Source organism: Vombatus ursinus, unplaced genomic scaffold (assembly GCF_900497805.2).
Source record: "Vombatus ursinus unplaced genomic scaffold, bare-nosed wombat genome assembly UNPS02014841.1, whole genome shotgun sequence".
In the NCBI taxonomy this organism is placed as follows: domain Eukaryota; kingdom Metazoa; phylum Chordata; class Mammalia; order Diprotodontia; family Vombatidae; genus Vombatus; species Vombatus ursinus.
The window spans coordinates 30534493-30547942 of NW_020954619.1; the positions used below are offsets into that span (position 1 = coordinate 30534493).

A 13450-nucleotide genomic window follows, 5' to 3' on the forward strand; every position below is an offset into this window, starting at 1 on the left:
CAGCTAGTTATTTAGGATGGATTAAAGTCCAAGAGTCTTGAGTTGAAAGACTATTGGGAGAAAAAGGTTTTTCTTAAGCTAATGAAAAGATTGAGCTAGATTAAGCTGATAAGCAAGATAAAGCTAATTCTACACTAAAAATAAAACTAAACAAAAATATCATCCAGCTTGTGTTCACTTTTTTAGTATGGTTATTTTATTTTATTCTTTAAAGACACTGGCATAGTCCATGTTAAGTTTGATAATAAAGAGGCCATTTTGTTTGTTTTCCAATCACTATGGGAAGTCATTCTATTCATATTATCCTTTCATAAACATATTTTATTGTAATCTTGAAAACTACCCAGGGAAAGTGTAAGAACGCTTCATTTAGCTTTAAGAAACTAAATCTTACCCAGGGCAAGCTTAGCCATCTGTAAGTTGTTGATCCAAGATTGTTTGATGGCAGGGGTAAATGTATTAAACACAGCTGTAAAGAAAGTAGGCCGTCCAGACCTGCCAGAAATAATAATAAAACAGTAATCACTTTTTTAAAAAAAAAGTAAGCTCCTTCACCTGAAATTTAATTACACATTTTGTCTGCCTAATACAATCTTTGGACTAAAAGATAAAGACAGTTCTATCATAAATAGTCATTCCCCCTCTCCCCCAGCCAAACTGCTTAAACTGAAAGTAGTCTCATTTTTAAAGTTCTACTAACTTGTCTTGTTTCCCTGGGAGCTGCAACTGAATTCGACAACAATCAGCTGCTCGGATTTCATCTTCTTTTTTCATGATAAGCTTTTGTAATCCTGATGTCCAATCATGTGCCACTGACTGATTTAAGTTCTGCAAAAAAAACAACAATATAAAAATTATGTGAAGTAATAAAGAAATAACAATAGTATTCAAAGCAAGGCTGTAGCAAGAAAAATTAAGAATGCTGATTTAGTATGATGTCTGGTGACAACTTTTATTTTTGTAGTTCAAGGTGCATTTTGGCATTGTCCAAGTAGTTAATTTATGGGAAACTGAGCTGGTAGCCAAAAGCCTGTATGAAAATGGGGGAGGGGGAAGATAGTTTCCATGTTGTTTTTCAAAGATGAATACTAATAATCAAATCAGCCACTAGGACTGAAATTCATTCTGACCCCTCCAGGGAAGAAAAAAAAAATAGGAAAATGGAATGTTGTATTTGGGACTTCACAAGGTATTAGAGCTTTTGAAATGAAACCAGCATTGAAAGTGAATTCAGTTGGGAGATTACCTGATAGTTTCCTTTAAGGTTTCCTATCAATTGACTGATTTGACCAACTACATTCAAGTCATGCAACAAATTCTGTAAATCATGGTACAGTTGTCCTGGCCCCATGTAAAGTTTGTCTGTAACAAATGGAAATATGTAAAGATGTTGCATCAAAGTATAAATCCAAGTCAAAATAAAAATAGAAATAAATCAGTAGGAAAAACATTCCTGTTTGAAGAGGGGGGAAAGCAAAGGGAAATTTAAAAAAAAGGTAGGATCAGGAGGCAGATAAAGAAAGGGAAAGAAGGAAGTTTATACAAGTGATTTATAATTTAGTTTCAATAAAAGCCAATCTTCTGAAGTAGCATTAAATACATTTTTTAAAGTAGGGTACAATCCTACTAATAGAATTTCTTGAGAGCAGTAACAATTTTTCTTTTTATTTTTGTATCCCTGATCCCTTTGAGAAGGCCTCAGTAGAAAAGACAGACAACCCTTCTGCAGTCAAGAAGACCAAAGCTCTAAGCTGCCTCTTCCACATATAGTATATAAGCTGTGTAACCTTCAGTGTTCCAAGAAACTTTGGAAGACTCCAAGTTCCAGAAAAGTTTCTGATACCTCTTGGGTTTCCCCGGTTTTCTTTAAGACTCAGCTCAAAGCCCAGTTTCTGAAGGCCTTTCCTTTCCCCTTCCCTCCCGCTAGTTAATCTCTTCCCTTTTCAGACTGCTTTCCATCTACTGTGTATATATCTTATATTTAACTAGAGATTGACATGTTGTATTCTCTATTAGAATGTATGCTCCTTGAGGGCTGAGGCTATGTGGGGGGAGAGGAAGGGAGGGAGGGAGATTTGGTATAATTTTCTTTGTATTTCCAGTGCTTAGCATAGTAGCGTTTAAATGCATGAAGACTGATCTGCACCAGTAAAGGAAGTTTTTTCACTGGGAATACCAATAAAATTGCTAACTCCCCAATCTTTTCCTCCCCACCAAAAAAATCCCTAGTACCCAGCACATAGAAAACACTTTATAAATGTTTTTTTGTTTGTTTGAATGGTATTGCTCTGCCTAACACTATTAATTGGTTCCATTAAAAAACAAATACAACTTTAGGTAAGTGAGTATCACAAATGGCAGTTCCAGAGAAACCAAGCTCAGAAGAACAAAACCCTCAGGGCAAGGATGCAAGACCCAGAGTCTCCTTGACGTGGAACATAATATGACAGCAGGCTCTTGACACTGCAAATTGGAAAACTGAGACTTAGATTAGGGGAATTGTCCCAAGGCCACACAGCTAGTGTCAGGTCTAAGACAGGAATACAAATCTTTTCACTCCCAGCCCTGTACTTCCCCTTCCATCTGATGAGACCTCCAAAGGAAAGGACTTTTTCTGCTATTGAAGTGAGCAACATTCTGACGTAAACAGCTCTACCAAGGAAGGCTTTGACTTAAGATATTTTCTGTTCCACTTTGAAATGCTTACTTAAACATGCCACAGGCTGTTACTATCACAACTAAGAACAGAACATTTCTTCACAATCATTTAGGTACCAAAGGACTGCAAAGGACTGTCAGATTTTCTATTAATGTACAAACTGATAGATGGAAAACAACTCTGTTGCTTTTATATGGAAATGCCTATCTATGTGTGTTGCATAGTAATTACCAGTTCACTTTAGCTTCTGTTTAAATTAGACTTCTACTCATAGAAACTGCTTAATTTATTGCATGCAACTGAAATAAAGATTCCAGAGTGGACACTGAAAAAAAAGAGGGGCTTTGTTATCCTGGCTTTCTCTTCAAGTTTTACTGTATGCATTGTACCAATCCCCAAGTAAAGTGGGGGGAAAAAAACTATTAGTCAGGAATGAATGGGCTGCTTTTTATCACTATGTTTAATTATTCCTATTTACATGAAAATTTTAAAACATTCCCATTTCTTTGTTATTTCTTTTATATTTTGGCTAGTTTTGTTCAGCTGTCAAGATGTAGGCAAAGTCTAAATGTGAACTTTAGCCAATATTCTGAAAGTACTTGGTGGGGGAAAATGAGGGGGTATTATGTCCAAGAGAATGTAAGCTTCTAGATGGCAGAGAATGTTTTGATTTTGTCTTTGCATCCTAGTGATTAGGGCAGAGTAGGTACAATTGTGGCACATCACATGAATGCAATGAAATATTGCTGTACTGTAAGAAATAATGAATATGAAAACATGAAGAAGCATGGGTAGACTTATTTGAATTGATGCAAAATAAAGGATTCAGAAAAAGGAAGAAGCATACACAACTATACAATAAGCAACAACAAATAACACCTTAAGCAATTTATTTCATTTACCAAAAATTCAGCTTTTTCATTTTTTAAAACCATTTTAGAATAAAGGAGTTGAATTAGATATTTTTTCCTAAAGAAAAAAAATAACTTTTACAACTGTCAATCTGTAAATTTTTATTTAGTCTCTACTTTGGAGTAGGTTTCTTTTACATTTAGTTGAAGACTAAATGTTGGAATGACTAGTTTTAAGAAAAGGTGTCAAAGCAACTAGGAGGTTCAGTGGATAGAGAACCAGCCCTGGAGTCAGTGTGACTCTGGGCAAGCCGTGTAACCCCAATTGCCTCACAGAAACAAAAGTGTCAAAGACTCAAACAAGGTACCAGATGTTGTCAGATTAACTAGCATTACAGTGACATATATATGTATATATATATCTTTTTTCCCCCCACATAAAAATTGGGAAACATGGTCTGATAAAAGATATATCTTTTTTCAAATCTCTATTAAATACATACTACCTTTTCCTAAATTTGGAACCATCAAAAAATCTAGAGTATCATCATTGCAACTTAGAATATCTTTAATATTTCCTTCTAGCTATGAGCTCTAATATAGGGAAAATGTTCAGGGACAAATAGCATACTATAGTTGGACACAGTTTTAGAAGGAAGCATGGAAAGATTATAGCAGAAAGAATCCCACAACAGGAACCAAGAAACTTAAATTGAAGTCTCATGGGTTAAGTTTGTTCCTCTACTTTCCAGAGCCTCAGTATCCTCAATCAATCATCATTTATGAAATATCGACTATGTGCTGGTCACTGTGCTAATTGCTGAGGACACAAAAAGAGGCAAAAGACAGTCTCCTCCCATAAAGAGCTCATAATTTAATAGGAGAGACAACATGCAAACTAATATATACAAAGGAAGCTAAATACAGGATAGACAGGAAATAAATAACAGAGTGAGGGCATTAGAATGAAGAGGGGTTGGGAAAGGGTTCCTTTAAAAAAGTGGGATTTTACTTAGGGCGTAAAGAAAGCCAGAAGTCAGTAGGTGGAGCTGAGGAGGGAGAGCATTCCAGGCATAGGGGGAGAGCCAGAGAAAATACCCAAACCAGAGCGATAGAATGTCTTGTTTATGGAACAGCCAGGAGGCCAGTATCACTGGATTAAAAAGCATGTGACAGGAAATAAAGTATAAGAAGACTGGAAAGGGGCTGGATTATGAAGGGTTAGAATGGCAAGCAGAGCATTTTGTATTTGATCCTGGGGGGCAGTAGGGAACCATTGGAGTTTATCAAGTGTGTAGGGAAGGGGAGGTAGAGAATGACATTATTGAACCTGCACTTTAAGAAAATCACTTTAGTGGCTAAATGGAGGATGGATTAGAGTGGGGAAAGACTGGAGGCAGGCAGAAGCACCAGTGGGCTATTTACAAAATAGAAATAATAATATTTGAACTACCAAACTCAGAGTTGTTGATCTGAAGGTTCTTTTTAAATATTAAGGTGCATGAACAGAGATAAGTAAATACACAATAATTTGAGGAGGGAGAAAGCACTAAGATGTGGGAGGGGAGGGGTAGAGGGAAATTGGGAAAGGTTTGCATGAGAGGTAGAACTAGAACTGAATTTCAATATCAGGTTTTCACCTATTTGCCAAGAGATTCAAGGAAACATGGGATTTTAGCAATACAAGCTAATACAAGATAGCAATACAAGCAAACAGAGAGCTTTATATCACTTCTCTCCAGCAACAAATCAGTCTGATCTTTCCCTGGTCCCTTTTGCATGAATATTATTCTTATATGGGCCTCACCACAACTGTGTGAGATAGGATGTATAAGTATTATTACTTCCATTTTTCAGATGAGGAAACTGAGTAATTAAACTCGAGGTAACCCAGAACAAATGAATGACTAATGGCAGGGTGGATATCAACATTTACCTTACTCTTCTCGGTGACAATTTCAGAACTATTTTACAGGATACCAGATCTAGAGTTGGAAGGAATCATAGAGGTCATCTACTCCATCCCTCTCATTTTACAGACAAAGAAAATAAGGCCTGAATCTCCCCAAGTGTACACAGGTAATAATTGGCGAAGCTGGGATTTGAACATAAACCCTCTGGTCTTTCAAGTACATCAATTTCATAAAAAGCTAGCATTTCATGTACCATTTTATTGAGTGAAAAGAGTTCTGCCATTTCTCTTAGATACTTTACAGTCAGTGATGGGGTTTGAAAATAGTAACTGGCAGAGTATGAATTTTCAGTTAAAACTTGACTATTCAACTAAACAGCTTTTCAAATAAGTGACATAATGGGACATTGAGGCTGCTATTAAAGAACATTGATGGCAGCTTCAGGAAGGAAATCAGAAGCAGAGAGAAATATGGTGTGATTTAAGCAGAAGGATCAAGTCAAGGTTATAAGTATATTAACAGAAGCCAACAAGCAAAAAGCCTTCCAGTTAGAAGCAAGAAAAATTTGATTTTGATTCAGAATACAGTGTTGAGTCATTTGGGATTTGAAGTGTTACCTTCATAGAGAAAGGAGAGGCAAATTGTTTGGCTCATAATGGAGCAGAGGAAAGAGCATTAGACTTGGAGTCAGAAGATCTGGATATGAAACCCAGCTCTGCCACAAATAAGTTGTGTGAGCAAAGTAAATCTTTAATTTCTATGAAACCTCAGTGTCCTAATCTTTAAAATGGGGATAATAATTCTTGCACTACCTGTATGAGTTGTTGTGAGGACCAAAAGTAGAATGTATGACAAAGTACTTTAAAAAAAGGCTAAATAATGTAGTGAATAGAATCCTTGACTTGAAGTTGGAAAAAAATGGATTTGGCTCCTAGCTCTACAATTTAATAGTTGTACAAGTTGGGGTGATCCCTCTAAATGTGTTTCCTCATTGAAAAATGGGGATAAAATAATCTATCTCATACAGTTGTGGTGAGGCCCAACGAAGAATAACATTCATGCAAAAAGGACCAGGGAAAGACCTGTTGCTAGAGAGAAGTGATACAAAGGTCCTTAGCCTTTGTAGCTTTTTCACATCAGTGTAGCCTTTTTCAATTACATGGAATGGAAATGGATGATGAGAAACATAAAAACAAAATGATTTAGTAGTTTCACTCCACTTCTTTCCTGTTTGATTAAGTAATATTTTTCTCATCCAAGGGAATACAAGAACTAAAATGGGTTTTTGGCCCTAAGTAGATGCCAGTTGGAATGAAGGACTCAGAGATGTCAGTAGAGGAGAGAGTAATTCAAATAGGAGATGAGTTCAAAGAACAGGCATGGTTATAGGTTTTTAACTTTCTAGGAGAAAAGATGAAGCAACTGTTCCTTGCATAGGACACTCTATCTTCCCATCCTGTGCCTTCTCAATGGCTGTTCCCAAACCCTGGAACACTCTCATCTCTACCTTTCTGCTTCCCTGGGTTCCTCCAAGTTTCCATGTAAATCCCTCCTTCTACGAGAAGCCTTTCCCACTCCTCTTAAATTTTAGTGCCTTGCTTTAATTTGCCCTGTAAATATCTTGTTCATATGTCATTGTTTGCATGTGTGCATTGTTGTCTCTACCAACAGAAGAATGTCTGCTTCATGAGGGCAAGGTTGTTTGTTGCCTTTCTTTGTATCCCAAGAGCTTAGCCCAGTGCCTGGCAAATAGGAAGCACTTAATAAATACTTGTTGACTTGACTTGAAGGGAGATGTAGCCCTCCCTTCAGAGAAGAGGCTTTCTAGCCACAGAATCTGCCGACTAGATAGATGAAAACAGAGTAGCAGATGGCTCTGGGAGTAGCATCGCAGCTGGAGACTATTGCCGAGGCCCAGAGGGAGGGTCCAAGAATTATAATCCTATGAGAAAGTGAGGCAGTCAGGTGGTACAGTAGATAGAGCTCTGACCCAGGAATCAGGAAGACCTAAATTCAAATCCAGCCTCAGACACTTAACTAGCCATGTGATCTTGGGCAAGTCACTTAAAATTGTTTACTGAGTTTCCTCACCTATAAAAAATGGGCATGATAATAGTACCCATCTCCCAAGGTTATTGTGAAAACAAAAATAGATATTTGTAAAGTACTTTACAGACCTTAAAATGCTGTGTGAATGCTAAATATTACTATTAATTATAAAATTCTAACAGGCAGTTAAACATAGTATTAAGTGATCCTGAAGATAACTGAAGACTAGATGGAATAGAAATATGACACTCAAAGAGAAGATGACATGATGTCCAGTGGAAAATAATGCCTGGTAGACAAGACCCAGCAGAAGACAAAGTCAAAGCATCAGCAGAAGTCAGAGGAAGCTCTGCAGCACTGAAGGCATGAGTTGTTCCTTCATGGATATAAATATAAACCTGGACATAAACATTCTCCACATGTGATCCCTATTCAGGTCTAATCTCACTGCTCTGTATTTCTGGGAGAGTGATCTCAAGATTTATAGGAAGAATGTTCTGTTGTTTTTTATTACTTTGTGATTTCATTAAATGCCTTTGCTTTGAACTAAGTGTAACTTCTGGCAGACTAATAAAAACAAGCACATCAGTGGGGGCTTGTAGGCTATAGTTTGGAAAGCATCCTGAACCACAAAATCCCTAAAACTGAGATCACTTTCTAGGGGTTGATGGTTGTGGGGAATGTCAGTGTTATAAATAAAAAGTACTGTGTAAACTTTAAAGTGCTATATAAAGGTTAAGTATTATTATATATTATAGTGCACTATAAATGTAAGCTCGTTTATTATTTAGCTATATCTTTCTCCCATATTAAACATACATAGCATATACTAAAAGTGGTTTTTTCCAGACTTAGTGAAAAAGTCAGACACTAAGTTGAGTGGGTGCTAATGAGAACACAAGATGAGTAACCAGGTTCCCTGAAATCTATTCCTAGCTCAGTGGAAGATTCACTGTGTTACTCTGGGAATAGGGTTTACTTTCTCTGAGTCTGCATTCCTTTTATAAAATTAAAATGTTAAGAACTGGCAACCAAAAAAAGCTTATTAAATATATCAAACATCCTAAACTCCTCATGTGAAAGAGATTACTTCTGTCTTCTTATTACTCATCTGAATATGGTGCTACCTATGAAGCAATTAGGAGCTCCAAAACTATAGTTTCCTATAGATATCAAAGGGAGAATACCTCCTAAAAGAAGTAATACTACCTTAACAATTCACATTCAAAGCACCATAAGAGCTTAGTTGTTTTGTGGCATTTAAAGTATTTTGGCTGCATAATTATAAAACAAATTTAACCATCCATAATGTTGAGTCCTTAGATTGCTGATGTCAAATTTAATGTTATTAGACAGAATATTTGTTGTATTATTCATTGTCAATGCAGTAAGGTGTGTTGATAACTGAGGGAATAAGGCAACTTCTCAGAGATCTCTGAATCAAAGATGCCATGAAGTACAAAGCAGTATTATCTTTAACCTCCTGATCCCTTCATTTTACCAAGCTAAAGCTAGCCAGTGGAAACTCTGAACTTTCAGCTGGGTCTACTAAAATCAGCTGGAGCCAGATCTAAGAAGAGATGTACTTTTCAATTTCTCCCATTATGAATCCCTTTTGTGAACTTGGAATCTTATGTCTATAGTAACTCTGGCTCTGCACTCCCTCTCTAGGCTCAACTCTCACTGACTAATTGCTTCCATTGTTTCCACAGAGTTAAAAAAAAAAGAAAGAAAGAGAGGGAAAGAGAGAGAGAGAGAGAGAGAGAGGGAGAGAGAGAGAGAGAGAGAGAGAGAGAGAGAGAGAGAGAGAGAGAGAAGCTTTGCCAAAAAAGAAACTATTAAGGTCTACTTGTAGTGCTATCCCAATCACATCAGTACTATATTTATGGTCATTAACAAAGCAGTTGTCATTTTAAATAACACATATATTCTTTTAATTTACCAAATGGATAAATGTGAAAGACAGCATGGCATAGTGAATAGGGGGCTAGTGGAGAATCATGAAGTCCTGGATTCAGATCCTGCCTCTTTCACATCCTAGCTATGTAACAATGATAATTTAGCCTCTTCAGTGTCCCAGACTACTCTCTAAGTTGTAGACAACTTGACAACCTGAATTAGTAGAGAGAATTTCAAGTAAGGGAACTCGCTACTAATGAAATTATAGGTCTGATCACACCCCACCTCCCAGAGACTACATCGACATATGTACAGATATCAATTGATATTTGTAAGAAAAATAGAAATATGATGAAACATGCCTGTGATCACTGCTTTTAGGAAGGTTGAGGCTGGTGGATCATAAACTCTGAAGTTCTGAGTAGCAATAGTGTTGAAGTCAATTGGTGTTTACACTAAATCTGGCACCAGTATCATCAATGGTGTCTACCAGGAGGAGCAAACCTGTGAGTGACCATTGTACTTCTAATCTGGGTAAGATAGGGATATGTAGGAAGGAAAGAAGGGAGGGAGGAAGGGATGAAGGAAGGAAGGAAGAAAAGGAGGAAGGCAGGAAGGAAGTTAGAACTAGAAAAGCTCTTAAGAATCACTAGTCCAGGGGCAGCTAGGTGGCACAGTGGATAGAGCACTGGCCCTGAAGTCAGGAAGACCTGAGTTCAAATCTGGCCTCAGACCAAACACTTGACACTTACTAGCTGTGTGACCCTGGACAAGTCACTTAACCCCAAATGCCTAAAAAAAATAAATAAACAAAAAATAAAAAAAATCACTAGTCCAGACAACTCCCTCACTTTTCAGAGAAATAAATTGTGGCTTAGAAATGAGAAGTGACTTGCCACATTAAATCAGTAACAGGGCCAGGATGTATTGGTTTTGCAATACTGATTGCATCCCTTTAAGAATCCATATTAAAACAATACATTCATTATACATAAACAAGGGTATAATGTGGAAAAAATTATTTTGGAAGAATCAGTCCAACATGGAAGAATACAGTCCTAAGTTTTCCAAAATTTTCTCTAGGCTATGATGTCAAGAATGATCTTAAAGGAACTGCCAGCTTTTTAGTCTTGCTGAAAAGTTGGACAGGCCAAGAATCTAACATTTATGCCTGAGTGTGATGGCAGCTAGCTCTTCCTCCCACTAACTTTGTGAGTAAGCATCATGTTAAACTAAGCAGAAAAAAAAAATCTCACTCAGGGACCAAAGAAAATCTCAAAAGAAAAACACTGATCTTGAAGGTGATGGCTGGAAAATTATTTACCACAAATCTCCTCTCTGTGGTGCTTCCTTCCTAAAGTTATCCTGAAGTGACATTTTCTATCACCTAAGTCCCTAAAGAATTTAGTATGACACATCTTAATATGTGAAAGATCTTTTAAAAGCTGCAATTTTCATGCAAATAAGCCATATGCAAGCTCAGAACTCATGGCCTGAGTATGACTATAAGCGCACTATGAGTCAACATTATGATATGGCATCCAAAAATAAAAACAACAACAAAAATAACTCTTGTGACTTTAAGCGGCATTAAAAAAAAAGTATAATGTCCAAAATAGGGAGATGAAAATCCCACTGTGTTTTGCCCTGGTGAGACACAATATGGTATATTGTGTTCCACCTTGAGGGCCACAACAAATAAGGGCATTAATAAAATGGAACTATTTAGATAGCTGTCAGAGTGGTGAGGAGAATCAAAAACATGTTCTACACATATTGATTTTAGGGAGGGAAAACAGTTAGCCTGGAGAAGAGGACTTAGGAGGAACATGCTCCATTTTCAAACATTTCAAAATTTGTTACAGAGGAGTTAGGATTAATCTATTAGGCCCTCAAACTAATAATTAAAACTGTACAAAAATGGAACAGACTGCCTTGTGGACTTAGTCCCTCATCACTGGATACATTTGCATAATAGCAGCTTTTTTTGGATAGATGTGGCTGAGAAGCAGGGAGATTTGAATTCAATGTCTATGTTATTATAAGCCTTTTCCACATGTAGAGAATTTTTAAAAATTATGGCTACACTTCAAAACTCAATAAATAATCCCTATCACATTCCTAGAATTAACATGGAAAGAAGGTACAGATAGAAGTAGCTGAAAGAAAGTAATTTATTCAAGGTTGCTAAGTTGATAGAGGAAGAACTTTGAATAAACATGACTGATTCATTTCTGCTCTGTACTACATTTCATATCCACAATTATGCTGGAAAGAATGAAGGAAAAGGAATATAAGAAAAAAAATTAAGGATTCTTTCATGAGGATGAGACAGGTTCATATTCCTTACATACCAGGTCTAACTCTACAGCCTGATAGTTCTATCCAATAATCAATAACTAATTAAATACATGCTATTTGTCAAACACTATTCTATGTGCTAGGGATATACTAACAGGGTTTGTCCCCCAGGATTCTGTCTTGGGCCCCCTTCTCTTTTCCCTCTCTATGGTGATCTCATCAACACCTATGATTCAATCATCATCTCTGTGCTGAAGATTCTCAAATCTACTTATCTAACCGTATCATTCAGACTTGTACTTCCAACAACTAATTGGACATTTTGAACTAGATGTCCCATAGACATCGTAAACTCAACATGTCCAAAACTGAATTTCTTATCTTTCCTCCCAAACCCAAAGATAACTTTTCTAGTACTTCTAAGGTTACTACCATCCTCCTGGTCAACCAGGCTCACAACTTGGGTGTTATCCTTGAAGCTTCACTTTTGCCACCAGTATCCAATCTATTTCCCAAGTCCTGTCAATTCTACATCTGTAACATCTTTCCATATATCCCCTTCTCTTCTCTAACACTGCTACTACACTGGTATAGCCCTTCATCACTTTATGCCTGGACTGTTGCAATAGCCTGCTGGTTGGTCTCCGTGCTACAAGTATCTCCCTACTCCAATCCAGACTACACTCGGCTGTCAAATGGATCTTTCTAAAGCACAAGTGTGACTATGTCACACTTCTACTCGATAAATTCCAGTGGCTTCCTATCATCTCCAGGATCAAATATAAAATTGTCTGGCATTCAAAGACCTTCTTAACCTGGTCCCCTCATATCTTTCCAGTCTTCTGACATTTTACTCACCTTCAGGTACTCTGTGATCCAGTGACACTAGCCTCCTTGCTGTTCCCCACAGAAGATAATCTATCTCTTGATTTCATGAACATTTTCTAGCTGTCTCCCACTTATGGAATTCCCTCCCTCCTCATTTCAGCCTCCTGGATTCCTTCAATTACAGCTAAAATCCTACCCTCTATAGGAAGCTTATCTTTCTTGACGCTGGTGCCTTACTTCTGAGATTAGCTTCAATTTATCCATTGTCTAGATTGTTTTTACACAGTCTTTTGCATTTTGTCACCCTTATTGGACAGTGAGCATCTTGAGAACAGGGACTAGGTTTTTTTTTTTTCTTTTCTTTGTATACCCAAGGTTTAGCACATTACCTGGCATATAATAAGACCGTAAGAAATGCTTGTTGAATGACTGACTGATTTGTCTTAAAGCTTAAGTGCTTTATTTACTTTACCAAAAGAAGAGCTTTAGAGGAATCAAACCATCATAAAGTTATCTGACACTACATAGGCCTTATAAAAAAGAGGCATAACCTAGCAAAATGAGGGCACCTCCATGTAATTTGCAAAAGGAAGGCAGAGAACCAAAAGTCTTTCAAATTCCACTTTCTTAGTAAGAAATCTGTTGTTGTGTTAGCTTCAATTAATTTTTAATTTGTATCTATGTTATCTGAGAGGTATTTGTAAATCAATCCTTTTGGCCATCCGCACATTATGTGTTCTGAAAGTTCATTAAAGTCAAATATCAGGATTGATTTGGTAGTGCTGCACTGCAGAACTCTGGCACATTCTATCATGACCAGGAAATTCTTACAGGGACATCTCCGGTTGCAAAGGTCACTCCATTTCTGCTTCCTAACTCCTTAGCATGCACATGTGGGTGTGTACACACACACACACACACACACACACACACACACACACACACACACA

The 13450-nt window shown here is 37.1% G+C and overlaps 1 protein-coding gene across 4 annotated transcripts in view; it reads right to left on the reverse strand.

Annotated features, from left to right (window-relative positions):
* Nucleotides 1–13450, reverse strand: part of ARHGEF10 (Rho guanine nucleotide exchange factor 10) — a 224582-nt gene that overhangs the window by 58038 nt on the left and 153094 nt on the right. For all 4 annotated transcript variants that reach the window (XM_027840416.1, XM_027840417.1, XM_027840418.1 and 1 more), the window contains 3 exons: nucleotides 1247–1362; nucleotides 701–828; nucleotides 395–495 (listed from right to left, as the gene is read on the reverse strand). In XM_027840416.1, the coding sequence (XP_027696217.1) occupies nucleotides 395–495; nucleotides 701–828; nucleotides 1247–1362 (345 nt within the window). The remainder of the gene's footprint in view (nucleotides 1–394; nucleotides 496–700; nucleotides 829–1246; nucleotides 1363–13450) is intronic.